The 27,913-nt window shown below is 40.5% G+C and overlaps 3 protein-coding genes across 6 annotated transcripts; 2 read left to right on the forward strand and 1 right to left on the reverse strand.

Moving 5' to 3' along the window:
- Positions 1-545: 545 nt before the first annotated feature.
- rpl32 (ribosomal protein L32) lies at positions 546-3,748 on the reverse strand. Of its 2 annotated transcripts, none has more exons than XM_017409396.2 (4): positions 3,644-3,748; positions 2,987-3,087; positions 2,720-2,901; positions 546-710 (listed from the first exon to the last, which is right to left on the reverse strand). In XM_017409396.2, exons 2-4 carry the CDS (start codon positions 3,080-3,082, stop codon positions 581-583), a joined length of 408 nt encoding a protein of 135 aa, XP_017264885.1. In that variant the 5' UTR covers positions 3,083-3,087; positions 3,644-3,748; the 3' UTR covers positions 546-580. The 2 variants fall into 2 exon arrangements, with proteins under 2 accessions (XP_017264885.1, XP_037832735.1); XM_037976807.1 differs by having other exon boundaries at positions 568-710; positions 3,634-3,655.
- Positions 3,749-5,053: 1,305 nt separating this feature from the next.
- On the forward strand, positions 5,054-12,556 carry ssuh2rs1 (ssu-2 homolog, related sequence 1). 3 transcript variants are annotated; one of them, XM_017409338.3, is made up of 14 exons: positions 5,054-5,158; positions 5,285-5,324; positions 5,430-5,497; positions 6,044-6,148; positions 7,505-7,580; positions 7,694-7,823; positions 8,009-8,069; positions 8,804-8,925; positions 9,064-9,126; positions 9,227-9,309; positions 9,432-9,524; positions 9,663-9,768; positions 11,015-11,122; positions 11,245-12,556. In XM_017409338.3, exons 2-14 carry the CDS (start codon positions 5,302-5,304, stop codon positions 11,383-11,385), a joined length of 1,179 nt encoding a protein of 392 aa, XP_017264827.1. In that variant the 5' UTR covers positions 5,054-5,158; positions 5,285-5,301; the 3' UTR covers positions 11,386-12,556. The 3 variants fall into 3 exon arrangements, with proteins under 3 accessions (XP_017264827.1, XP_017264826.1, XP_017264828.1); XM_017409337.2 differs by lacking the exon at positions 5,054-5,158 and having other exon boundaries at positions 5,207-5,324; XM_017409339.3 differs by lacking the exons at positions 5,054-5,158; positions 5,285-5,324; positions 5,430-5,497 and adding an exon at positions 5,533-5,778.
- Positions 12,557-12,619: 63 nt separating this feature from the next.
- Positions 12,620-26,798, forward strand: LOC108232108 (DDB1- and CUL4-associated factor 1). Its single transcript, XM_017409697.3, has 25 exons — positions 12,620-12,800; positions 14,354-14,474; positions 14,580-14,656; positions 14,747-14,820; positions 14,925-15,038; positions 15,752-15,889; positions 16,053-16,649; positions 17,121-17,222; positions 17,308-17,466; positions 17,683-17,862; positions 18,023-18,232; positions 18,389-18,555; positions 18,666-18,790; positions 19,027-19,262; positions 20,287-21,371; positions 21,470-21,668; positions 21,783-21,865; positions 22,322-22,406; positions 22,512-22,745; positions 23,195-23,288; positions 23,664-23,768; positions 23,969-24,042; positions 24,128-24,223; positions 24,323-24,614; positions 25,655-26,798. Exons 2-25 carry the CDS (start codon positions 14,362-14,364, stop codon positions 25,708-25,710), a joined length of 4,695 nt encoding a protein of 1,564 aa, XP_017265186.1. The 5' UTR covers positions 12,620-12,800; positions 14,354-14,361; the 3' UTR covers positions 25,711-26,798.
- The last annotated feature ends 1,115 nt before the right edge of the window (positions 26,799-27,913 follow it).

Below are 27,913 nucleotides of genomic sequence, written 5' to 3' on the forward strand. Positions count from 1 at the left end.
AAATCTGAGCTTCGAATATTTTAAGCCTTCAATGGTTTGAAAACTAAAGGAAAAGGCTTTCAGGAAGTTTAACAATAAAAGGAGTATAAAGCTAAATGACTTCTATTTGGATCAAATGTTTCATTCTGTGGCCACAAGCCCAGAAACAAACACACCAACACATGAACTCATGTGTACTTAGTTCCTCAAGAACTACAGAGGTTTTCATGTCCACCCGTTAGATGTGGAAGCAAAGGCGCCGCCATGTTTTTAAAATCAATTTGAATAAACTGAACTAGCTGCCATTTTCTCAGATAATGAAAATACGCTTGTTCTGCTTCGCTACTTTGACTTCTTCCCCTCTCAGTCAAATGAACAAAAACAAAAAAGTTAAAACCAACACCGTTCTTGGATTATTAACCCTGACACCTCCCTCAGTGGAAAAACCCTGTGTGGACTTAAGGCTTTTCAAACAACGAGTTTCAGGTTTGACATTTATCAGACTGAGAAACCACCCTGCAGAATAAACAAACTGGGAATTTAAAAGAAAACTGCAGTAGTCGTCGTTTCCATTTTAAAGAGTTTATTGTACACAATGAGTTTATTCGTTCTCTTCGCTCCTGAGCCTGGCGTTGGGGTTGGTGACCTTGATTGCCAGCTGAGCTGCTCTCTCCACGATCAGCTTCCTTTTCTTGGAGGAGACGTTGTGGGCGATCTCGGCGCAGTGAGTCCTGCGCAGGCAGAGATAACGACGCTCAGGGTGAGGAAAGGTTACAGATCAAATGGCAATTAGACGTCTTAAGCTAACGGCACAAACAGATTAACAGAAACACACTGATCTGAACCCAAACTGCTCCTCGAGTCAGAACGATTAACTGATTACATCAAATTTCATCATCAACAGGACGGATGGACAAAGTCCTGAACCTTTTTTTCTGTTATTTCCTAACACTTATTGTTTCTGCAAGTCAATTTCACTTTATTTACAGGGACTCATTGAAAATAATTAAATCAAATATATATATATATATATATAAATAAAATAATAGATATACTGAATGCCATTCTGAAGTGCGGGTCTGCATTCAATGTAAACAAAGCTGCCTTTGCTTGAGTCACATGATTGATCAGACTGGTCCTAGTTTGATAGCAGAAAAATATTGTGCAGATTTAGGTTAATACTTTGATTTTTTAAGGGGTCTGGACTTTATGTCTTTGTGATGATTAACTTTAACAATGCGATGAGTGAATTAATTTTATAAATGAGCCTTTTATTTACAGCAGGACAGACATTTTCTTGGTGCGGCTGATTCAGCTCCATCTGTCTCAATGTGGTGTTTTTTATACAGTTTTATTCTTAACAAGTTAGTATTTTTGTTGTTGACTTTAAACTATTTACAGAATACAGAAATGTCCATTTAGCCAAACCTAAAATAAAAGATTTGACATTGAAGGTAAATAAAAGAAAAAAATTATCAAGAAATCAGCCATTTCAAATAAATAAAATACAACTAACCTTGGGGAACCAAGTTTGAGAAATATGCAACTTGAATTATGGTGAAGTTTAGAAGAAAAAAAAGGTAAGTGTCAAATAAGCAGCTGGTATTGTTTTTAATAAAAAATAAAAAAGCTAAACCCAGATGACCTTACTAACAAGTACAGAAGAAAATACCTGTAATTAAAATAATTTCTTACAGCCATTACAGAGAATCACTCAATGTTCTCAGTGATTAATGACAAATATCTAAACGGGGCTGTGTGCTGATGAATAAAGCAAAAATTTACTGCTCTGCTGAAATTTAAAAAGGTAAAGCAGATTCATTAAGGGGCCATCTTGGATTTATATTACTGGAATGTAATGCAACACGAAAGTCTGTATTTAGAAGCAGCTGGAGCTCATTGTTAATACTTTAATTTCTGCTAGCCAAATTCAAACCAGTAATTAACACCTAATAATAAAGCAGAGTAAAAAATATTACCCAATTTACCCCCCACATTTAGGTAAGTAATTCAAGCACTTCTATAACATCAAACACCTGACACCCAAACTTCCACTCTGCTTTTCTGATGACAGTTCTGTTTAATATAATGTGATAAATTCACAGTAAAATAGTGCGAGTGGAAGGCAACGTAAGAAAAGAGCATTAATTCTTAACAATCACATTAAATGCTCCTACTATGTTAATCATCGGTGTGAGCTTTCAGAGATATTTCTTTTTTACTAGTAGGATTTTAAAAAAGCAGCAGGCCTGTCTTCTCACTTCTGTAAAAGTTTCAGACTGATGAGTGCTGTGAACATTTACCTAGCCCACCAGAGACCAGTTACACCCAAATTTCAACACTTTTCTGCACTAGTTTAAGTGAAGACTGTGGAAAATGCCTGAGTATAGACATGAAAGAACATTTGGGCACAATTTAAAAATCTGGCAACCTGAGAACCAAACCAAAGGTTGCTTTAAACTTACTGAAATAAAGAGGATGATAAGTCTATTAATGGATTTGATCTATTATCAGCTCACTCTGTGTCACTGTTACACGGAAAGTGAAGCTAAAACCTTGTCTATCACAAACTGGAAGCACAATGAATACTGTGAAGCTTTAATGTCAGACTTAGAACTGAAGATTCCTTTGCTAAACCAGAATTTACATTTTGTTCCACTTCTTGCAAGACCTATAATGAAACTTTATAAACCTCCTCAGCTTCATGTCTACCACCTGAACCCGAGCGTGTCCAACTCACTTGTTGCTCATCATCAGGACCTCCAGCTCCTTCACGTTGTGCACCAGGAACTTCTTGAAGCCGGTCGGCAGCATGAACTTGGTCTTCTTGTTACTACCGTAACCGATGCTGGGCATCAACATCTGACCCTTGAACCTCCTGCGGACCCTGTTGTCAATACCTCTGGGCTTGCGCCAGTTTTGCTGTTAACAGAAGTAAAACAAACAACATTAATTTCATTCATTCGCTTCGTGTTAGCCAGCAGCAGTGACGTGACATCTCACTTACCCTGATCTTAACATATCTATCAGACTGATGGCGAATGAACTTCTTGGTTCGCTTCTTGACGATCTTGGGCTTCGTTAAGGGTCTGAGGGATGGCATGTTGACTGAAGACAAACAAATGGAGAGCAAGAATTAACTGTTGTAACGTGCTAACAAATCTACAACTTCATTTATATGGAGCACAAGCACAAAACCTGCCAAAATCATCAAGAACAGGACTAGTTTGTGCACTTAGTGAACGACTAAAGCTAATAAATAAACCCCTTAGCTTCAAACGTGTTGACCAGCGTTAGCTTCGGCTACGTAGCAAGCCATGCTACTGCCTCATTTACTGTTGGCTCAGCTTGGCTCAAACTCAAGATATATTAATAATTAAAGACGGTAAAGTCTCGTTGTTGTAGCTTTTACACAACCCCTTTCTGTAGGCTAAGTTACGCAGCGGCCCTTCACTGAATGTTACAACTCGAGCAGCGCTGCTAGCCGGTTAGCCGCTACAGCAGCACTTCGCTCTTTATCGGTATATTTAAGTCAGTAATCAAAGACAACACGGATAATATTATTGCCCACATATAAAGCGAACCCTAATGGTTGATAGACTATGTCGGGGTAGGCTTGTAAGGACCAAATTTACGCGGATTAAGTTAGATTGCCTTAATTTACCCGCCGACGTCAATCCAAAAGGGACCTCAGCAACGGCGAAAAGGGAGAAAAGGACTTCCGTGAACGCCGCAATGCCTTATGGGTAATGTATTTTATCCAAGCCAGAACTGACTCCACTACGGCGTAAGTACAGGTTAATTGATTTCTATCTCAAAACGCACGGTTTCTCGTAATTTTTTAACCTCATATTGTTTGTTTTTTCACAAAGTATTCACAGGTTTGCATTTTACACTGTTTGTAGTCTCATTTGTCAAAACTGTGTTTTAGAATAGGGTTAAGATTTATGTGCGCTTCCTGAACACGTTTTGCGTTCGAGTTCACATGATTTTTAATGATCGTCAATTTGAAACTCAAAGATTAGACTTTTCCCCTTTTTATTCATTCGGTTGTTCTTCCTCGTTTTATCTGTGCTCTAAAAAAATGTTGCCATGCTTTTGAAATAAAAATTAAAAAAAAAATCTTGATATACTTTACTTAGCAGTTTGTGAACACACTATAACTATAAAATTTGGTGTGGTAGTAGATGAACATCACCCCAAACGCATACTTTTAGCGCAACATGTAATCTTTGCCTCAAGCCTTGGCATCAGCTGTTGGAGTCAGCCCTGTTTGTCTGTTGGAAAAATATCATGTTTTTGTATTTTATGTGTTCCTTTGTCTGTAGCATGACTAAAATATCTCCTGAACCGGTGGGCGGATATTACTGAAACTCTCAGACATTAAATAACTGGATGTACATCTATGACTGACAGATATTTTTTAGCCACTCCAATTCAATATGGCCGTCACTGCTAACTGACCCTTCCCCAACATAAAACTTTATCAATTTTACAGATACTGAGCTAAAATCTGGTGTGGTAGTAGGCCAGCACTTACTCTGAGCTCTAATTCAACGTCTCTGCTTTGAAACTTTGGCCTTAACTGTTGGAGTCAACACTCTGTTAGCAAAATATCTCATGGACCGCCAGGTGGATTTTAATGAAACTCATCAGCTGTATATCGAAAACTCATAAACAGTTGAAGATGGCTACAATTCAGGCAGTTTTACAGATACTGAGCTAAATTTGGTGTGGTAGTAGCTGAGAGTCACTGATGCTCTGAGCGCTGTCTCATCTCACATGAGACAGAACATTACAAGATTTGATCCCTCCTTCGTTTAAGATAGCCTTAAAGCTGCGGGCGATATGCACCCCTCCAAGCAGTGCCAGGCCTTTAATTTAACCCTCCTGCGCACTTCCTGAACACGTGATTTGGTCATTTGCTCCTTTATTATTATCTACCAAAATGAATATGTAAAAGAAAAGACTTTGTCCGCCCATTCATTTTCTTTACTCTCATTTTCCGGTCGCGGAGGAGCTGGTTCCTATCTTCCAGCTGTGTAAAAATAATAAAAAAATAAAAATAAATAAAAAAGTTTACTTCCGAGTGAAGTAGTCAAAGATCAGTTTCAGTGCTGCTTCCTCTTAGTGAAAAGGGGCAGTAGCTGCTGAACACGGGTCCGTGGCGTGGTTTAAGGTAAATGATTTGTGTGGGTTTTTTTTTTTTTTTGTCACATGATGTTATTATGTGATTTGTTTCCTCTGTGGGATCCCAGTTCGTCTTTGGAGAGCTTAACTCTGGTTGTTTTCGGTGTTCAAACAGCATAAAGACCCCCTGAGATGGAGAGGCAGCCTATAACGAGGTGAGGGTCTTCATCTTTTGTTGTTGTTTGGTTTGCTTGTTTTTTATATTAACGCAAACTTTTAAAGAGGCGCAGTTTTTATTTTTCGTCTCCCGTTACTTCCAGCGGGTATGGGAACGCGAATTACGGCTTGGACAACCCGGGTTACGTCCCAGCAGCGCGAGGACAAGCAGGTGAGAACGAGCAGCTCGCGCGCGCTTGTTGTTCTCGTGTTATTTAACTTTTTTGGGGGGTTTCTGGCTCCGTTCTTCCGGGTGGGGCTGTGACGTCACGCGAACGTGCTCGTCCCTGAGCTGGTTTCACGCTGCAGGACGTGAGGCGTACACAACAACAACCATCGGAGCCACAAGGACGGACGGCGTAGTTGGAGCTGAGGGGTCAGCAGCTGCCTGGAGGGGTGTTTAATTTGGCTTTTGGGGGAATATCAGGGTGAACACCAACATGGAGGGGACGGGTAAGTGTCTTGTTTCATGATGTTGAGGGGATATGAAGGAACTTGGGAACGTCCCAAAAAAAAGTTTATCTGAGTTGTCTCAAACTGGTGTAAGTGTTTCATGAACAGCAGGGACTCCTCACTTCCTTTTCCTTTATGGAAGTGGAGGGGTGGGTTTGTTCTGCTCGAAAAATTCCTGAGATTTAATGGATTTAGGTCTGTTTGTCCTTGTGTGTGTGTATATGAGTCTGAAGTGAACTGAACTGGTTCTGCTTGTATGATTTAGCAATGCTCGCCACACCCACACATGACTCCCAGGGCCCCAGCGCACCTCCGGCCAACATTTTTGACAACCTACCTGGCTATGAGGGAACCATGGCAGGAGGAGGAGGTACAGTATGGCACACGTCTTTGTCAGCACACGTGGAAGACTCACTATCCCAAAGCGTTCAGAATTCATTTACTTGGGTGCACAAGTAAAACGAGGTCAATTAAATAGTTTGAATCACATAAAGGAACCAAAATGGCACCTTTTTAAAAAATGGGTTTATTATGAAGCTACTGATGATGTTTTTATTCTAAAAACATACAGTTTGCAAAATAATTATCTTGTAACTTGGTTACAAAAATGCCACTTTTTTGATTAAAAAAAAAATCAAAACCCGAGCTTGATTTAAAAACCAGGTCAGTATCACAAGCAAATTACAGATGAAATGTCAGTAACTAAAAACACAGCTGTCTGGCTCCATATATTCAAGAACCAGAAAGCTTTTTTAATTTTATATTGAGGTGTTTGTGTAGTATAATGTTTGATTACTTTAGTGGCAAACTTAACTAAAATCGGTTAACATTTTGTTTAATTTTAATATCTCTAATGAAAATGCACTGATTTATCATTTTTCATAGATTTTAAGGATTTAGTAGGATCCTCGCTTCTGTCTACTGTTATCTTATTTTTAAATCAAAGTCAGCATGAATGTGCTGCATTTTTATGGAGTGCCACAAACGGCAACACAAGCCCAAACCATGATAGTTCCTTCCCCGTGCTCATCAGTTGAAGGGTTCCTTTATTATTTTTAACATTCAGTTTTCAGTTTCATTTTTTTTACACACTGCTGTCATACATGCAGCTCGTACAAGTTGAACTATTTGTGACTGAGGGTGTTTGTCTCTGTTACACACAGAGAGGCTCTGTGGTCGTTAATTGGTCGCCCTCATGTGACTCCGACAAACTGGAGTTAACTTGGGTTAGCTCAGGAGGACATCCATTATTAAGAGAACAGCCAGTATGAAACAGGAAGTGGTGTAATGTGGGAAAATGAACAAAATTGAGTAAACACAATTTCGAGTTTTGTAGAAAAAAAGAGAAGTATTGTACAAAACTATGGAGACACAGGAAGTCATTCCTATTTTTTCTGTTTTTATTATTTTAATAGAATGTTGATAGATCGTAAAAATGGAATTTGGAGGGAAAAATGATCTCTTAATAGGTAAAATATTCAGACTGTGAGTTGTTTTAACTGTGTTTGTTAGAGATTTTGTGCAGTGAAAAAGTATAATAAATCAAAATATATTTTTATTATTATTCTTGCCACATATTCTTCAGTTTCAAGGCCTCTCCAAATGATCGTTTTAACACTATAGTTGAATTCAAAGTGTTCCTGATGGCATCTTCTGTTAAAGCGATCTTATCAGCTTTATTGAAAACGTAAAGAGCTGCAACAAAAGGTCTTAACATCTGTTACAGGTGGATTTCTGCCGCCTCCCATGCCTGCTTTTCCAGCTCCCCAGCCAACACCCGAACTTGAACAACCACACTGGAAGTAAGGTTTATTCTGTTCTCTCCTTTAAACCGAACATCAGATATCATTTAAAGCCATTTAGGTGATTCAGTTATTGTGTGATGCACTGTGTAACACCGCTTCACTGCTGGCAGCATCCCGTCCATAAGTGAGGAAACGGCTCGGGGGGCCTTCACCCTGTATGCATCCAGTAAATGCTGCTACAGCAAAGCGCCGGCGAAGGATGGCGTGATCATGAACATGGAGGCGTTCAACACGTACAGGGTAAGATGTGTTCACTTCCTGTGTGTGTGTGAAGGTGTGGTGAAAAACCTGCTAGAAATACTGTGAATGGGATCCAACAGAAGTTTCCCTCTGGGTTCTCACTTCATACAGAAAGGATGGTTTCTTTTAGCTGTAAACAGAACAGCAAAATGATCTCATTTTCTCCACCTTTTGTTTTATTTTAGTACCGCCTGGAAACCTTTACTGAATCGAGGTCTACAGAGTGGAGTCACGAGCCATACAATGGTACGTTAGCCTTACTGTCTGCATTTTTCTGCCTTTTGGTGCCAAACTCAAAATAATCTTTATTGTCAGTTCAGGATCTAAAGCATCAGAGTCCAGCAGCTAATTAGTCAATGAAGTAGGATGTGTGTTGGGACATAAAATGGTCAAGGCTTGTGCATATGAGTACATCAACATTTTGAAATATTTAGTCACTTGAAAGTTTTTCGTTTTTAGAAATAAACTTTTCATACAAATTGAATCATAACAAATACATGTAATTTTTATTCAAATCTCAATGCTTTACAGTAGAATTTAACTTCTAAAGAACCGCTTTTATTTACTTTTTTAAATGGGTTTCTCAACAGTGTTTCTCACCTGTTGTAGATGGCTCTAACCCTAACCCTAACCCTAACCCTGCCAGTTTCACAACACGTGTTGGCGTAGATTCTCAGTCATCCAGGCCATGGTAAATCCAAGGAAAAAAAAAAAAAGAAAAGCAAAACAACTGAACTTCTTTTCTGTAGCTGAAGACGTTTCGCTTCCCCTCTCAGGGGAGCTTTCCCAATTCATTAAAACTGGAGAGTGCGACGTTCCAAGTTTTTAAACCGCATGAGGTGCTCCGTTATGTAAGCTAAAATTTTCATCAGAAGCTGATCTTAGTTTAAAATGTTTTAATAAAACGAGGCGGGCGATACACATTCCTTCAAGAAAGTCTAGGCCTTTAATTTACAGATATATATATTTTCCTGAATCAGGTCAGCCAGTGGATGCCAGCATCCAGCCACCTCCAGGGCCCTGGGACATTCCTGCAAAAGCACCCAGTTTCTTCATTGAAGGCAAACAGCAAATCAAAGTTCCTTACACGTCATCTATTAAGGTAAGTCGTGTATATATTGTGTTTGCGGGGAGGTGGTGTGTGTGTGTGTGTGTGTGTGTGGGTGGGTGGGGNGGGGGGGTAATCTGCATAAATTGATTTAAGAGATTTTTTTTTACATGAGAATAATTTCATCTGCAGCCCTGCCACAACTGTCTAGGAATGGGAAAGAGTCCTTGCAAAGACTGTGCAGGTGCTGGTAATGTAAGTACTTTTCCACAGGCATCAAATGATATTTAAAAATAAAATAAAAAAAGGTTATTGGAAGACTCCATTTAAAGTTTGATTTTTGTTTCCCTAACAGAAAGTTTGCTGGGTGTGCAATGGATCTGGTTTCCGGTTTGGGACTGAACGATGTAGTCACTGCTTCGGCAGAGGGAGAGATAAGTACGCATTTGATTTTTTAATTTATTTTTCTTTGAAGGTGAAGGCGACGAGGGGGCAGTGTAACGACGCTGCAGCTCGTTGGTGCTTATAAACTGACCGGTTTTGAATAATCTCTGCCACAGTTGCGCCACCTGCAGCGGACAAGGATCAAAGATCTGTAACACGTGTCGTGGAAAACAGCAGCTCCTGGTCTACATCAGCCTCAATGTGAAATGGTACGGTTCCTTTAAATACAGAACAAAAACTAAACTGTCAACAAAACCGTCTTTCTTTATGACCTGAGAGAATTAAACATCTATGGTAGTGCTTTATGATTAATGACTTCATGACCTCTGTCATTTTTTTACGTATAGGACTAATAACAGTGATGACTATGTTGTGGAACAGTCGAGTGGACTCCAGGTGGACAACCTCACCAAGGTGTCCGGGAAGGAGCTTTTCAGAGACTCTCAGTACATGGTAAACAGCTTTCTTGACTTCGTGCATTGCTGACTTAAACTCCAAGTCTGATGCTTTGTATAGGATAGTGCTAAATGGTGATTTGTGAGACATTATAAACACGATGACAGTGTAACCTGGTCGAAGAAACAGAAAATCAGACAAACTACAGGACCCAAACTCTCCCCCTACTGTCTTAAAACATGGTGCAACGCAAGTTATGATCCTGATTTAAACAGATCTGACTCTTTGGGGACTGCAGGGGCAAATCCGGCAGCATCTCCACAGGAACTGGTAACTCTAAAATTTGAAGTTAACTCACTGAAAATTGCAAATTAAACTACAGTGAGATTTGACAAAGAAAGTTAACCAAAAATAGTATAGCACAAAAAGCGCTAAAAAAAATGTGAAAATGTGCGCCAAAAATAAAGATCTAAACGTTAAATGATTTATCAGTTTATACATGTATTTATTTAAAGATAAGTCTAAGAAATAATTAGAAATGCACTGATATCAAATTTTTTTAAAACAAGTACTTAAATTTGAGTACTTGACTATATCGAGAACAGATATGAGTACAAACAAATTTCATTACACTTCTATACTTTTTACTAACTTAATCCATTCCAACAAGTGATTTACATGAAAATTTGTATTTTGATGACATTTTTTCCCATTAAATATAATTGAAATCAAAATAATTCCTTCCACCTCGCTGGAGAAATATTATTTCAGATAAGTTTGCATATTTTCACAAGTTCTCTAGCATCAGGGAAAAAATATATTGTTAATCTCTGATGGGTAATCTTTTGATATATTCTTTATTTAGGCTCATAATATAGAAGATTATGCAGGTGCAGTATTTGCTTATGTGGTAGTTATAGTTGTCAACAGGAGCAAGAAAAATCAATCTTTGTATCTGACGGTTCTTACAGCCCTAAACTGAGCATTTACTGTGTCCTGTGTCTGTGCTTGATGTGTTTCCGTTTTACTTTATTATTACAGATGTCTATATAAGTCTCAGCTGTTGTTGCATGGAACATCTTGTTCTTTGGGGTTTCAGCTCTGTAAAAACAAAGCTGTTTAACACCCACAAAGATGTAAAGGAAGCACTCATGTGCATTCAGTGTGACACTGAAGGAAGCGGCTGGTACTTTCACCATAAATACTTAACTGTCCAAGTTTATAAGTGTGTCTCTCACAGTAAATTAAATGTAAGTAGATAAATGCAGATTAAAGCGTGATAATCATCTCAACATTTCTGCAGGTGTATCCACTGATTGGTTTCCCAGACCCCTCAGTATCGCAGGCTTCACAGCACCTTGTCAGTGATCATCAGGGCAAATACTCCCAGGCATCACGCATTCTGCAACAGGTTTTTGTGTTTTTTTTTATTTATTTGTTTTTATTATTATTATTATTATCATATGGCAACACCGTGTTGGTCAAAAGCTGTTTTTGTATGTATAATGCTCATATGTCTTCTCTTGTCTGCAGCGTCAAACCATAGAGCTGATCCCGGTCACAAGGGTCACCTACTCGTGGAAAGGGAAAACGTACATTTACTTTGTTTACGGGAATGAGTTCAAAGTTCATACAGATGACTACCCTGCCACCTGTTGCTGCTCTGTAATGTAACTGTAATGGCTCACTATGATTTTTGTTTATTTTACTGTCTGTGCCGCTGGACATTTTAGTCCGAATCACTTACATTCAAATCAATTCTGACGGTTTTGGGCACTATATTATATGTGAACATAAAAAAAAAATCAATTTTTGGATTACTGTAAACAAAGTAATACATCCGATTGTAAATTTCACTGGCCTTAAGCTCATATAAGATGGACGGGTGAAGTACAAAACTGTCCTGTGGTCTAAGTCAAACATTTATTTTTGGCCAGTTCAAAAGCCAGCCTCAGTGACAGTGTGGAGAAAGTATAATGCAACATTATTGATTAATGATTTTTAGTATGAGAAGTAACCTGATCTACCAGCTTGATAACATGTTATTCAAGTTGTGTTATAACATGTTGCTTGTTTCCGCAAGACAAGAAGATGCATGCATGTATTACGACAGCGTGACACTGAAGTAAGAGTCTACGTGCCAAATTGACCTGCCGTCCCTTACAGATCTGCCACCTACTGAAAGCATTTAGTCCAAATATGAAGTGAAAAATATGACAAAGCCATTTTAAAATATTGAGCTGCTGAAATCTCATATCAATCAAGGAAGGAAAAATGTTGATTTTACCAAACTATATGAATTGAGTTTTCATCCATCCATCTTTTTTTATCTGCTTTTTTGTCTTCCAAATGATTGCATTAGAACAGCAAATCAGTTATTTTTTTTTAGTAAAATTTTGCAAACATCAACAAATTATCTGTCGATTTCAAATGTTTTTGATGTGCTTTTAGCATTTCAAACAGCATTCCATCTTTTCTGGAAATCATTTTGTAGGGGAATCAAATTATTCTTTAATAACTAATGTTTCTTGTTTACGTTTGATTTTTATAGTGCATTTAAATACATATATCACAGAAAATACACTAACACAAAATAAAAACTGGCACCAAATATGTCTTGTATACCTATGTACTGAATTTTGCATGTTTTTTTTTAACCATCAGTAAAATCTTTTTTTTCCCATTTATGCCATTTGTATTCTCCTAGATGTGTATCTTAACTAAATCCGTTTGCTATTTAGGCAAAAGTGATTATGTCTTATGTAATTGGCAGTTAATGTTTTGATTTTGTAAGACAGACATTTTGTAACGCTTGCTTTCATTAAAAGGCTGTTTTGCAATGTTGTGTCGCCGGGTTATGTCGTCATTAAGCGTGACGGTCGCTCGTGAATTGACGAGGGGAACGTGTTCGCCATAATGATAATAAACCGTGAACACAAGGCTACAAAAAGGCGAATGAAGTCGCTCCCGTGAGGCTGTTATTGGTGCGCTGATAGTCGCCGAACAACAACCGAGTTGGGACTCGTATCGGTGGATTTAAATCTCAATACACCCGAGGAAACCAAGCAAGAACTGAGAGGAACAACGAGGTAAAGTTAGCATGGTGGCTAACTAGCCAGGCTCACCTGTGATGTTTCTAGCTAGTTCTTCAGTGCTGTGTTGCATGTGCAGGCAGGTTTTACTGAACCAAAAAATATTTTAAATCTCACGCAACGAGCTGTACGTGTCTAGAAATGCTGGAGCTAATGCAAACCAATGCAGCGGAACCCAAAGGTGGCGACTTTGAGTGGACTGTTAGCGGCATAAAGAGGCTAGCTTCTTGTTTAGCCACTTTAGCTAAACAAACATCGCAACAGGCAGAAGACAGCTGGGAGCGGAGTTTCCTGTTGCCCGATGCGCCTTTTACTGAAGGCTAAAACCGTCTGTAAATATTGTGGGGAAACTCGAAAAATGCTTGATATTGCCACTTTCAGCTGCTGCCGACCTAAACAATAGATATGCAAAATAAAACATTTTAGGCAACAAGCTAACTTGAGCGTAACTTTGACAGTTGTGTTCTCCAGAGAGGGAAGAGTCGCACCTGCAGCTGCGGAGCCAATCAGCTGCTTCTCAGAGCCATAGCTGGTCCAGCGAGAGTGTTTTTTTATTTTTATTTTTATAACCCAGCCACGACAACTACACGCTTAAAAAAGCAAAACAGTTTTAGTACTCAATCATTACGAGACGACCTTGTAAATATTAGGCAGGAAGTTGAGCAGTTACTCGGAGCATGCTCCTGGGAGCAGAGGAGAGGTAAACAAAGAAACCACCAACAGCAGCAGAGGCGGGGAGAGAAATATGAGGAGTCTACAGACAGAAGAGAAGTGCTGAAATGTGATTTACTTTGGCCATTGTTTGTTGATAGGAAGTGTGTAGGTCTGGGGCCACACATACTAATTTCTAATTTATAGAAAGAAAATAAAAAGAGAAGTGAAATCCTCAAGAAACGTGTAAAAAGTGACTTGCCCACAAAGTGACATTCAAAGAGGAATCCCTTTGTGCTTAGCAGTTTGACAGAAATGTGGTTTGTCGAATGATAATTTTTTGTAGCTCTACCTCTGAAATGGAAGTCTTCCTGCCTAGTGACCAGAAATCAAATTCTCCGCTCTTTGTTTCATAGATGAAGAGCTGATGGTAACAACTACTACCACAGAAGCTGTTTCAACCTAATTAAGGGACTTGTGGCTCTTTGCTGGGAACTCATTTGGCTCAGGTCACCAAAACAAGCTGGCACAGAGGCATTAAACCCCTATTAGAGCTAAAAGAAGGTCTGCAATTTAGGTGCAAAGTGTTCTTTCTGAACCAAATTTCATGCATTAGAAAGTCAATAAACAGTAGTCCCTATGTCAGCATAACTCAGACTTTTATTTGCTTGAAATGCACTTTTGAGTTCTACATTTAAGATTGGCTGATCATATTAGTATTGGTTTACTCCCCCCCCCCTCCCCCCCGAAAAACTAAGTGTTGCTTGAGGCCTTTTTGGGTTTCATTTAAAACTAACAGAGGGAAGTTAATGTGTAAACATGATCTCTTGTCACAGTTTAGACTCAGCCATAAAGAATTAATCTGTATTTATTATGTCGGGTCTATGTCGTCATGACAGCCTGCACCATGGCGTCAGCATCTGCCAGTGTGGACTCGAAGGCAGAGCTGACCGCTCTGTTGGAACAGTGGGAGAAGGAGCAGCAAAGCAGCACAGAGGAGCTGGTGAACATCCTCACCAAGTAAGTAGTCGGGCTCTTAGTTCATGCAATATGCTGCGATGCATTTAGGGCCATATAAGCATGCATCATGCAGGGGTTAATGTGTTGATGCGCTGTAACCTTCAGAATCTCTGAGCTGGTTGAAAAGGAGACAGAGGAGTACCACAAAGCTGACCCTGACCCTTTTGATGATCGACATCCTGGTATGGAAAAAGGAAAACCAGTTTGCATAACTCCGTCATGGAGTCGGAAAAACTGTGCCGTGTTTTTGACATTTCTCTCTTGGCCACCAGGGAGAGCCGATCCAGAATGTGTGTTAGGGCAGCTGCTTAAGATCCTGTTCAAAAATGATGATTTCATGAACACAGTAAGAATCAGTTAACAAATTTAAGGCATTTGTCTCTAAAATAATTACGAGATTTTTAAAGAATGGTCAAAAAAAAGCATTGAACAAAAATCTCCCCTTTCTAGTTGGTGAACAGCTATGTGATGACCAGCAGAGAGTTTTCTTTAAATGCAGCAGCTTGTCGCTTGTTGCAGAACATCATGCCCGGATTGGAGACAGCTGTGGTTTTTCAAGAAAAGGTGAGGGTATTTCTGTCTGTTCATGATCATTCCAGTGTTCAACTTGATGCTTTAACCTACAAGTTATCTGCATTGTGTTAAGGTGATCTTAACCTATCAGCTGATGCTGAAGTAGCAAAATAATTGAGTATTTTTTAAAAACAGAATATTACCAGTTCGATTTGAAGGACACTGGGTTAGACATCCAGAAACTGACTGACTCGTCTAAAATCTCTTCCTGCTTGTGTGACCACAATCCACTCACCCAGTTGGTTTAGATTTGACTTGAAGAACAATCAGATGTTTTTAAAGTTATTGAGGAAAAAAAACATATCTATAATTTCTTATGTAGTAGTGGTACTGAGGAGTAAAACTGTTATGGCAATGTTTTAATTTTCTGCCAAATGTTTATTAAGACAAACAAATCAAAAACACAAGTATTGCACCAGGATATATTTGTTTGAAACAGCTGTAAGGCTCTTTTTACCTCATTCTGATTACAAGAATTTGTTCTGTAAAAAAAATTTAAAAAATGGTCCAACTTAATTGAAGAAGTCTTTTGTTTTTTGTTTTGCTGTCAAACAGTTTTCTTTTTTTTCTTTTTTTAACAAAACTGTGTCAAATCAAATGTAGTCCTCCCCATTTTTGTTTTTTCTTTTTTTTTGCTGACTGGGAATCAGTTGATGGTCTTGTGTTTATATAATAATCACCACTCTTGCATCTGCTGTTTTCAGGAGGGTATAGTTGAAAGGCTGTTTAAGTGGGCTCAGGAGGCTGAACAGCCTCTGAGAATCTATGCCACCGGCTTGTTGGCGGGCGCCATGGAGAACCAGGACATTGCTGCCAACTACAGAGAGGAGAACTCTGTTCTGGTCAGTCGGGGGTTCTCCGCTCTTTTATATCAGTTTGTATTAATGAAAAATGCAAAAGCAAAACAGACAAACTTTTACAACAACTGATGACATGTTAGCCCCACTGTTTTTCTTTAGCAGCAAATGGTGTGAAGTAGTAACTGTCATGTTGTTACTCCGACAGGTGCCTTTGATGCTTCATCGGTTGCGTGAGCTTCAGAATAAGGATGCTGAGAACAAAAGGGAAACCAAACGGTTCAGCCCCTGGAAGATCCTGAGTCAGCCTTTGTTACCTTTAGACGAGGAGACCGTTGATGGAGGCTTTGAAGACAAACCCTTCACACTGAGTAGAAACGGCGCCGAAAAGGACGCGATGGGGCCACAAGACGCCGCTGAAGTTCCCTTTTCGTCCATCGAACCTGAAAACGAGCTTTCGTTCCGTTTCAACTCGCCCGACAAGACGAGCAGCCGTGCCAATTCAGTTGTTAAAACCATGATGAAGCCCATGTCCGCCCCCAGTTCCCTGACACACCCAGGCCTTTCAGACGGCAGCAGTTACTTAAAAAGGAGGGCAGAGAGGGAGAGTGCCAGGACCTCGAAGCAGAAGCTGAATTTCTCTTTGCCCGAGCCAGAGAGGAACTTCAGTGAGCTTTCCAACAGCAGCTGGTCGGAGATGAGCCCCTGGGTGATTGGCAACAATTATCATCTGTACCCTTTGACCCCAGAGATTGAGCAGAGGCTCATCCTGCAATATCTCACCCCTCTGGGGGAGTATCAGGAGGTTGGTCTCTTTCCCAGTCTACAAACCAGCTCATTAATTGATAGGAAAATGTATTGAATCTGCAGCTAATTTGATAATTTCAGATTCAGATTTGATTAGTTTTAGCTTGTTAAACTGAAGCAGTTGATGCTGTATGATATATGATAGGAAAATTGTAACTGCTGATAGTCATTTTTAATTTGATGTTAATATTTTATTGTTACATATTTTCTAAATGTTAATATTTGATATTGTACATATGTTGAAGTCAGAGGAGGCTCTCTTGTCAGGCTGCAAACTTACCAGCAGATGTCAGTCTTCCATAATGATATTTAAAGCCGTTTATGAAACTATACACTGCATAAATTTAGGTTAAAGCAATGCACAACTTGGGGAAAATGAAATTGTCATAAGTTCACAAATTCTTGCATTTATCCACATGAATGTTTTGAAATCATGGTAAATTGACATAATTATTGTTTTGGTGTACAGCTCCTGGCAGTGTTTATGCAAATGGGAGCTCGTGAGCTGCTCATGCACTACATGGATCTAAAGCAGACCAATGATGTGCAGCTCACCTTTGAGGCTCTCAAGGTAAACCTTCCCTCCTGCATTCCAGTTTCTATGGTGCTGAAATGCAACGAGTTCTTAAGGCTCTTACTTTTCCCCTTCCTTGCAGTATCTGGCTTCACTGCTGTTGCATAAGAAATTTGCTGCAGAGTTTGTTGCTCAGGGAGGAGTTCAAAAGTTGCTGGAAATCCCGAGACCTTCGATGGCTGCTACTGGAGTGTCACTGTGCCTGTATTACCTAGCTTATAACCAGGATGCCATGGAAAGGGTACAAAAAATATACACAAATGCAGAGCAGTTATAATGCCAGAATTCTGTTACATACAGTGTGTTAGTTTTTTTTTGCATTTACTCTGCTTGGCTATAATGTTTTGACCACCTATTATATTATAATATTAAGGTATTGGTCTAAAAATAATTGTAATGTATTGCCACTTGCTGGTGGCTGTTCATATTTGTATTCATGGCTGTGTCTTCTCTGAAGGTGTGCATGTTGCCCCACTCTGTCTTGTCAGATGTGGTTGGTTACACGCTGTGGCTGCTCGAATGTTCACACGCGTCAGGCTGCTGCCACGCCACCATGTTCTTCTCCATCTCCTTTTCTTTCCGAGCCGTCCTGGAGCTTTTCGACAAGCAGGATGGGCTCCGGCGGCTCGTCAACCTGGTAAGACAAACCAGCAGTCCTTATTGTAGCTGTGGAAACCTAATCGTGTGTATCATCTATTGAATCATGATAAAAAAACGATCAATTGAAGATTCAGTATTCTGTCAAATAACTCAAGGTAGCAGTGTGGCAGCATTTGACGCGAATGAACTGTTTTCAGATCAGCACGCTGGAGATCCTGAACCCGGAGGACCAGGGAGCGCTGCTGAGTGATGATGAGATTTTCTCCAGCAGGCAGAGAGCCAAGCACACCTGCATGGCTCTGCGCAGGTACTTCGAGGCCCATCTGGCAATCAAGGTGGAGCAGGTGAAGCAATCCCTGCAGCGCACAGAGGGGGGCGCCCCCATTCACTCGCAGCCATATTACAAGGTAGGCAGAGGGTAAAGGATGAGTTGCACAGAAATTACTGAACAGTTTAAGTTTTATCTGTTCAAAAAAGGCGTCTGTGTTGTTGTTCTGTTTGTGTTTTAGTTGTTGTGAAGTTTTAATCTTTTTTTTTTTTTTTGTGCCTGTCTTGCTTATCAGGCTGTCAGCTATAGCCGCGAGCAGGTGGTGGAAATGATGGAGTTTCTAATAGCGTGCGGTCCGCGGCTTTACTGGGAGCCAGCAGAGGTCTTTCACAAGTTGTCTTGTGTTCAGCTGCTCCTGCAGCTCATTTCCATCGCCTGTGACTGGAGGACCTACTATGGCAGGTACGAACAAGGAGTCTAGTCTTTGCACAGTTTCCAACTCCAACAGTTCCAACAGTTTTAAGTATTCAGAGGTGATGTGATGCAGTCGTGACTGTTTTCTGTCCGTCTAGGAGTGATACTGTGCGTTACGCCCTCGACATCCTGAGTATCCTCACAGTTGTTCCAAAGACCCAACTATTGTTGTCTGAACCTGTTGCTGTGCTGGATGAGGGAGGAACTACGGTTTCTACTGTTGGTATGTGTTTTTTCTCAGCTAACATAAGTTTATTGAAATTAGATTTTGTTTTGGTTCTTTCTATCATCATGTAGCTTTGTTCCGCTCGTGTTGCCTAAAGTTCTTTTTAGTGTTTTTATTTCAAATGTGTCTAAGAAAGAAGTAAAAAATGAAATCAGGATTATATAATTGTACAGCCTGTGTCCTGTTCAGTTCAAAATATAACAATTTTATATATTCGTTATCTTTCTCCTTAGGGATGAGTATAGTCCTGGCTGTGGCGGAGGGAGAGGTATTTGTGAATGATGCCGAGATTCAGAAGTCAGCTCTGCAGGTCGTCATCAACTGCGTTTGTGCACCAGATAAACTCATATCCAGCATCGGCAAGTTTGTAGCGGGGATGCCCCGTCGCCGCCTGCCCCAGCAGACCAAAGCCAACGAGAGCGTGCTCACTAGGATGTGGAATGTCGTGCAGTCCAACAATGGCATCAAGGTAGATCTAACATTTCCCAAATATTTGGATTTTTACCTTCCTTTAAATGTTTCATTTTGGGCGTTTAAACCTGAAACAGTGACTCACATGTTGGTGCAGAATGACAGGTGCTGATTTAGGGCTGCACAATATATCAGAAATTTATTGTCATCACAGTTTCAGCACAATATCAGTTTCATAAAAGACTTCTTTGACTGCAATACATTATAGACCAATATATTTCAAGTACCATGCATTGGTGTTTTGCATTCTAATAATATATTTGGTTAATCCAACAGACTCTCATTGGCCTTGATGCCAACACCTGGTTTAAACGATAATGAGGAATAAAAACAAATGGGTTTATCGTGGTTCATTGCAATATTAAACAATGGTCATGAACTTTGGGTCGAGACTGAAAGAACAGTATTGTGAATAAAGGAGGTCGAAATGAGTTTTCTCTGCAGGGTAGCTGGGCTCTCTCTTAGAGACAGAGTGAGAAGTTCAATTATCTGGGAGGGACTCGAAGTTGAGCTGCTTCTCCTCCACATCAAGAGGACCCAGTTGAGGTGGTTCGAGCATCTGGTAAGGATGCCTCCCTAGGGAGGTGTTCTGGGCATGTCCAACTGGGAGGAGACCCCGGGGAAGACCCAGGACACGTTGGAGAGACTGGGAACTTTAAATCTTCCTAGAAGAGGCAGCTTTGTTTGGACACTACACACAGTCAGATCACAAAGAAAGCACAGCCTCTTATGGAAACATTACCAAATATTTTTGTATATGATATATTCTCATATATGAAATGTAAACATTTGCTCTTTTGAATCAGTTTTTCACAAACTTTTTGTTTCCTGTTGTTAAAGAGAAATCAAAGGAAACACTAAGCCAGTCTAAGTATTGTAAATCTTTTATATAGACTGTAACATAAACACTACAGGTTTATTTAACTCATTTAGAAGCAGTTTATATAAAAAAAAGCCCTTTTCAGAAATGTCCCTAGTTTTGTGAACCATTGTTTTTCACTCCTGTTGTATCTGTCCTCCAGGTGCTGCTATCCCTGCTGACTGTGAAGATGCCTATTACAGATGCAGATCAGATCCGAGCTCTTGCCTGTAAAGCTCTGGTGGGTCTGTCCCGCTCCAGCTCTGTCAGACAGATCATCAGCAAGCTGCCGTTGTTCAGCAGCGGACACATCCAGCAGCTCATGAAGGAGCCCGTGCTCCAGGACAAACGCAGCGAACATGTCAAGTTCTGCAAGTTTGCCGCCGAGCTGATGGAAAGGATCTCGGGCAAACCGTTGCTGATCGGCACAGACGTGTCTCTGGCGTGGTTGCAGAGGGCCAGTGTAGTCGCTCAGTCCAAGATCACCTTCCCTGAGAAGGAGCTGCTGCTGCTTATTAGGAACCACCTTGTGGCCAAAGGCCTGCACGACACGGCAACGACTCTCACCAAAGAAGCAGATCTCCCCATGGCGTGTCTGTCCCATTCGTCGCATTGTTCACATTCGACTTCTGCGTTCCCTTCTGTTGCTCCTCCCCCACCCGCCTCCCCGGTGGCCACGCTGCCCCGAACCCCGCGGCTGGCCAACAGTGTTGTGTCGAGACTCGGTAACCATCCCTCTCACTCATCCACCCCAGGATCCAGCCATCCACAAACACGACCCTCCACATCACAACTGGCCGGTCCGTCTTCCAGTTCCGTCCCACCAACGTCTGTCCCACACTGTAACAGTGGCTCTCCACTGATCGGGCGCATCATTTTCTCTCGTGAGCGACAAACGGCGTGTAGTACGGTAAACTGCAAGAAACCCAGAGTGCTTCGACAGAAGTCTGACCACGGGGCTTTCAGCCAGAGTCCTGCAATGAAGAAGCAGTTTGACAGACACTTGCCTTCCCCGCCTGCGTTAGACAGTATAATTACAGAATACCTGAGGGAACAGCACGCGCGCTGCAAAAACCCCGTCGCAACATGCCCACCTTTCTCTCTTTTCACTCCCCACCAATGTCCCGAGCCCAAACAGAGACGACAAGCGCCCATCAATTTTACATCCCGACATTCCCAGAGAGTCATCTACCCAAAATACGGAGGTGTTGATGGAGGATGCTTTGACAGACATCTCATTTTCAGCAGGTTGGCAGCTTTGTGTCTTTTTTCTTATTTTTGATGTTTACTTCCTGCTCAGCCTCCACAGCCCTCCTTTTTCTTTCAACTTTTTCCCGTTCGTCCAGGTTTCGGCCCATCTCCGTGTTCAGGGAGGCAGACGAGGACGAGAGCGGATTCACGTGCTGTGCCTTTTCTGCTCGCGAACGGTTTCTGATGCTGGGAACGTGCACGGGGCAGCTCAAGCTCTACAACGTGTTTACGGGCCAAGAAGAAGCTAGCTACAGCTGTCACAGTTCAGCAATCACCCACCTGGAGCCCTCACGGGTCTGTAGAGAAAACATAATTACTGTTTGTTAGGTGCTTTAATAGTTTAGATGCTTCATCTTATTTAATAAATGTCTAAGAGAAAATCTCTAACCTTCATGTTTGTATTTTTAGGATGGTTCTCTGCTCTTAACATCCGCCTCTTGGAGTTACCCCCTGTCTGGACTCTGGGGGATGAAATCAGTTTTCATCATGAAGTGAGTACGGTTTAAAATAATATTTTTATTTACTACATGTAATACATTAAACTCACTCCTTTAAAAAAGAACTAAACATTTTATTTTTTTTATGAAGTTTAAAATGACTTGAAACATTACCACATGATTACTGTCAGTCAGCACAGTTCCTTTTCTTGTGTGTGTGATCTCGTTTCTTCTATTTCTGGGGGTTGTCTTTGTTCGACAGCACAGTGGTTTTATTCTGCTAAACAAAGCTAACAAAGGCACATGACGTGGTGTTTAATTATGCGCACTAGCCGTCTAAGGGATGTGTTCTCTTGGAGTCATTCCTCCAAACTGTCGAACTACAAAAAAAAAATCTTAGAATCTACATTTTCTTCAAGCAGTTACATGACTAAATATGCTTTGCTTTTAGCTTTCTAACAGCTCTTTGTTTCAGAGTAAATGTTGAAAAGTTGCTGTTGTTGTCTGCAGGCATTCGTTCCTGGGTGACCACTACGTGGAGTTCAGTAAGCTGTCACAGGACCGAGTCATTGGGACTAAAGAACACGTAGCACGTGTATGTATATTAGTAACTTTTGTTTATTTTATTTATTTTTTCTTTAGCATAAAAAGCTATGCAGTAACATGTCACGTGCTGACATCTCGTGCTTCTTTTTGCCAGATTTATGACATCCAGACGGGTCAGATCACCCAGACTCTCAACAACCCTGACTTGGCAAACAGCTACAAGAGGAACTGCGCCACCTTCAACCCGACAGACGACCTGGTTCTGAACGACGGCGTTCTGTGGGACGTCCGCACGGCTCAGGCCATCCACAAGTTTGACAAGTTCAACATGAACATCAGCGGTGTCTTCCATCCCAACGGCCTGGAGGTCATCATTAACACAGAGATCGTATCCTTTGGGCTTAAATCTAATTTTAACAGCCGGGTTTTGAAAAATCGTGTTTTATCTTCTTACTAAATGCGTTTTATTACCTCTCACAAAATATAAAAGGGTACAGTTTGGGCATATATATAAAATTGTTCTTAAAGAAGTATAATTCTTTTTTTTTTTTAAGTTAATGTTTGTAGATCACCATTTGTTTAAAATGATTTGGAGTCCTAGTTGCTTCTTCTTTATTGAAGCTTAGGGGATGCCTGTTTAACAGAGGAGACATAAATCAATTCTTTCATTGATTAAATGCTCCACTGATGGGATGACCAATTAGGTTTTATTTCCTTGTAAACATTAAATATTTATCCCAGTAAAATTCCTTTTATTTCCCAGGAGAGGCTTGTGATTGTTGTTTGGTTTCGTAGAAATTGAAAAGAAGCTTTTTGGCACTTAACTCCGGGTCTCAGTGGGATCTGCGGACCTTCCACCTCCTCCACACGGTCCCCGCTCTGGACCAGTGCAGAATAGTTTTCAACAACAGCGGCACCGTCATCTACGGAGGTAAACGCACGAGTCACGGCTTGACTGCTCGGCTCGATTCACAGTTCCCCCGTTACTGGTGCCTTTTCAATTGAGAGCTGGTAAATACGAGGCAAAGTGAGCGTGTGTTTATTTGGAGAAAGGTGTGAACAGAACCTGTAGAGGCGTTTGCGTCTGTCTGTGTGTGTGTGTGTGCCATATGGACAGAAGGCTCAGCGTTGGATTGGCAGCAGAGAAAGAAACGCCTTGTTCGCGGCTCATCACAGGAGGAGCCCGCGACGTGCAGCGATGCGGCTGAAGACATGACATTTCAGCCGCTCTGGAGCCAAAGTGCAGCTAACCAGCGTGCTGCGCTCAGTTATTATTGACTCACAGCATCTCTCTTGGTTTTTGTAGCAATGTTGCAAGCTGATGATGAAGACGACATGATGGAAATGCAGATGAAAAGTCCGTTTGGTTCCTCGTTCAGGACCTTTAATGCTACAGATTATAAACCAATCGGTAAGACTTTTTCTTTTAACCTGTTTCAGCTGCTTTGTTCCTAAAGGTTTTTGTTTTAGGCAAGTATTTACTTGGATTGTTTTTTTTTGTGATATTATAAAATGTAGCAGTATGTTACTATTTTAAGTGTTGCTATATTATATCACATTTATAGTATTATGAGCAGAAGTGGACTGACATATTTTTAAATGTTTTTGCAGCTACAATTGATGTGAAGAGGAATATATTTGACCTTTGCACAGATACAAAAGACTGCTATCTGGCTGTCATTGAGGTAAATGATTGGGTTTTATCACCTTACCAACATAAGGTTTTAAAATGTACCCTAAAAATAAGAAAATACTTTAAATGTCCCGTAGAACCAAGACTCGGTCAACACTGACACTGTGTGTCGGCTGTATGAAGTGGGCCGGCAGAGACTTGCAGAGGAAGAGGAGGAGGATGAGGAGGATCAGGTTTGAACTTTCTTCCTTTCGATCTGAAGGAAGCAGTTTTTTTTATACGGAGCTAAGATATTTTCAGAACTGAACCTTTATTTTCTTTTAATATTGCAGGAGGATGAGGATCAGGAGGAGGATGACGATGACGACGACGATTCAGACGACGACGTCGACGTCGACACCGATCCTCTCATCGCCGAACTGGAAAACGAGAACGGCGGCGAGGACGAGGACGACGAAGACGAGGACGACGGCAACGACGAATTCTCCCCCTCTGACGAGGAGGTCGCACGCCTTCTCGAGGACGATGGCGACGTTGGGGAGGACGATGACGAAGAGGACGATGATGACGACAATGACGAGGACGACACTGATAATGATGACGTCGATCTAGATGGCGACAATGGTGAGCAGCCTTTAGTTACAGGATCTTACCAAGTCCTACTAATATTTGGCTAAATCTTTTTATTTGTCTGTCCCTCTCTGGACGGGTGCGTGGGGTTGGGGTTACACTTCAGGTTTACAGATGTTTCATTTCTTTAAAGATTATCTTTTGGTCCTAAAACGGTGACAGAACCGAGTGTTCTCACTCAAATGCATCTTTTCTTTTTAATGCTAATGCTTCATCCTTTTGGAGCATTTAGATTTGTGTTGCTTTGTTTTCTTTTTTTTTTAAATCATACCAACTGTACCAAAGGCTGCTAATCCAATAACCTTCTTTCAAAGTAATTGTCAAAAACTTAAGTAATACTTACCTGCAGATCCAAAAATTGGAAGTCTGTAATTGAAGAAATGCAGGCTTATCGAATCACCTGTCTCATTACCAGCTCATGGTTTTTAGGTAGAGACAGAGCGGCTCTTAAACCCCGAACATGTGAACGATGGGAAGGAACACCTATGCAGGTGCCTGAAATCGCAGACCCCAACCACGCACCGTCACTCTTTACTTGATGCTTGAAAGAATACAGAGGATAATCCACTCTGTTTTTCAGCTTTAAGGGCACTGTGCCGGCGATGTGGTGGTTGACACCAGGGATTCATTTAAAGGTTGTCAGAAACGTTCTCCAGTGTGGCTCCTGAAAAGACCATCACTGAGCGGGGGGTTTATGAGTTACTCGGCTTCAGTTCGTCCTATAAATCTTTTAATCTGTAATTAAAAATGTGGAAGGGAAACAGTTTCAGTGTTTTTAATGCTAATCTGGTCACTCAGTGGAGTTTTTTGAGACTGCTGTGTCAGTTCACTTCAGCTGTTGACAGAGAAAACAAAGAAAAACATTTTAAAAAAGAAAACAAACCCAACTCCAACTGGATGTAGAGCAACAAAGCTGCTCGTTTTTTTTTTTTTTTTGCCACTTTGGCACTTTCTCTCCTTACCCACTGACCTACTCAGCAGAAAATCTGTGTCCCCAAATTTCTGATTCCGTGTTTTGTCTTTCGCACAAACAGACAGCTCGGACAACTCTGACCTTGAGGATGACATCATCTTATCCCTGAACGAGTGAGGCGGAGGCGCGGGGGTGGGGGCGGGAGCACCAGCGTCTGGGACTGACGATCCAGCAAACGTGTCACGACTTCTGCCTCACAGATGTTGGAGCCGCAGAGGGGCGCTCACGAAGAGAGGAGGGAAGTTGGAGCGCTGCTGGTTCGAAACAGTAGGTGTCTAAGCTCTCACTGAGCACGAGGTGGGGAAAAAAACAAAAAAATGATTGTTATTTGATATAATTTTATAAAGAGAACATCTGAGCTTGATTGTGAGTGAAATGAAATGAGCAGTGTGTAGATATGATTTAAGAAAAAAAAAAGTTTTATAAAGTTTCACTTTAATGAGCTTCTTCATTTGCTGTCGCTTCATTCACATTGTTTAGTTACAGATTAGTCTTTGTCGATGCAGTGCTCCTACAAGCCTGGACCTGGCCAGTCCACACTAAATACCCCCCCTAAAAAAAAAAACAAAACGTCCTGAAGCGTTGAATCGAGCAGACATGTTGCTGATGGTTCATCGAGCTTTGAAAACCCTCCTTCAGGTTTTACTTTCAGTATAAATTGATGACCAAAAGGCCGCACACAACAGTGCCAATTGTGAACACGGATCTCTGCATTTCAATTTGTAAATATTAAAGTCAAACCAGCTCAGTGCTCTCAACTTGTGTGGAGGCTGTAACAAAAGCATTGACACACGTGCCCAGTGTCAGGAGACCTCTACACTTCCTTACCTTCTTTCTTTTTTTCTTTATAGTTCTTTTAAATTTGAAAACTGAGCATTTATCACAGTGACTGATTCATTTAATGACTGAGCTCAACATAAAATTTGTCTTTTTATCTCTGGGTGTGTTTAAAATATAAACTTTGGTTAAAAAAACTCTGTAAAAGGAAGGGTGTTTCCCCTGACAGAAGTCGTATTATTGTGAAAACAAATGCCTTGCACATCCAGCACACGTCCTGATTTTCTTCATGTTTATGACTCGTTTCCGTTATACCTTTTTTTGCTTTCATTTAGAGACTTTTTTTTTAAATTTTGAGTTTCTTAAAACGGTTTATGTACAGGTTGTATGTATCTAAAGTATTTTTACAATAAAGTTGCAAAATTTGATTTCTGCTTGCTTTTTTTGATGGAATGTGTCTGATTGTAGACAGAATATATGAAGACAGGAGAGTCTTAAAGACATTGGACTCACAAATATTGTGACAACAAAACACAAAAAATGTCAAATAATTAGAATTTTATATTATTTAGCTGTTAGTCTTATCTACATTTCAGGGCTTTGATGTTTTAGGTACCATTTTTAGAGAAATGTAGGAAATTCTAAATGATTTATAAGTGTCATTTCCTCCGCCGAGGTTATGTTTTCTGTAGCATCTGTCTGTCTGTGTACAAGATTACTTAAAACGTTCTGAACTGATTTTCAGGAAACATCAAACGCGCTTCAAGGAACAAGTGATTAAATTTTGAAGCTGATCCGGTCAGAGGTCACAGATCAGCCTGTGCTCTAACTCTGCAGCTGTTTAATGATTAGTAACCTCCACAGCTGGACACCTGCTGGTCAAAGATGATGCCTGTTGATTTCAAGGTTCATGGAGTCAAAGGTCAAGGTCTCAGGTAACCCCTTTAAAAACTCGTCTCTGCTCCTACATGTGACCCTTTTATTATCTTCAACAAGGAAGTTCTGTTTTCAGTTGTGTCCGTTGGTTCGTTTGTCTGTTAATTAGTTTTTATCTGATCTTACTAACAGATTGTACTTTTTAAAAAGAAATTTATTACGTTGTGGTCTGGTGGAGGTTTTGCGCGCTCTGAGTGCTTCAAGTTAGATCTGAGTTTGATAACCTGCAAGGAAGACTTGCTGATCAATTTACATTCTTGGTTTAGCCTAAAAACATTGTTTTAAACATATTCCATAAAAATCAATAACAAAACAAAACAAAAAACAAATTGAGACTGAGAAATGGGATCTTAAGTATGCAATAAAATAAATAAATGAAACCAGTTTTTAGTCACTCTGGGCAATTTTAAGCTGCTCTCTGTGGAAATCTAGAGCTGCTAAATTTACCTTGAGTTTGATTAAACAAATAAGGAGTATCTCTAGGTTCTGTACTTGGTCCCAAGCGCACTTTGACATCCAATAAAAAGTCACATTTACAACTCTGTCGAAGAACATCGTTGGATTAAAGATCTGCTTAATGTTTGAACCTAACGAGAAACATCTGGAT

The sequence above is a fragment of the Kryptolebias marmoratus genome, linkage group LG8 (assembly GCF_001649575.2).
Source record: "Kryptolebias marmoratus isolate JLee-2015 linkage group LG8, ASM164957v2, whole genome shotgun sequence".
NCBI classification, from domain to species: Eukaryota; Metazoa; Chordata; class Actinopteri; order Cyprinodontiformes; family Rivulidae; genus Kryptolebias; species Kryptolebias marmoratus.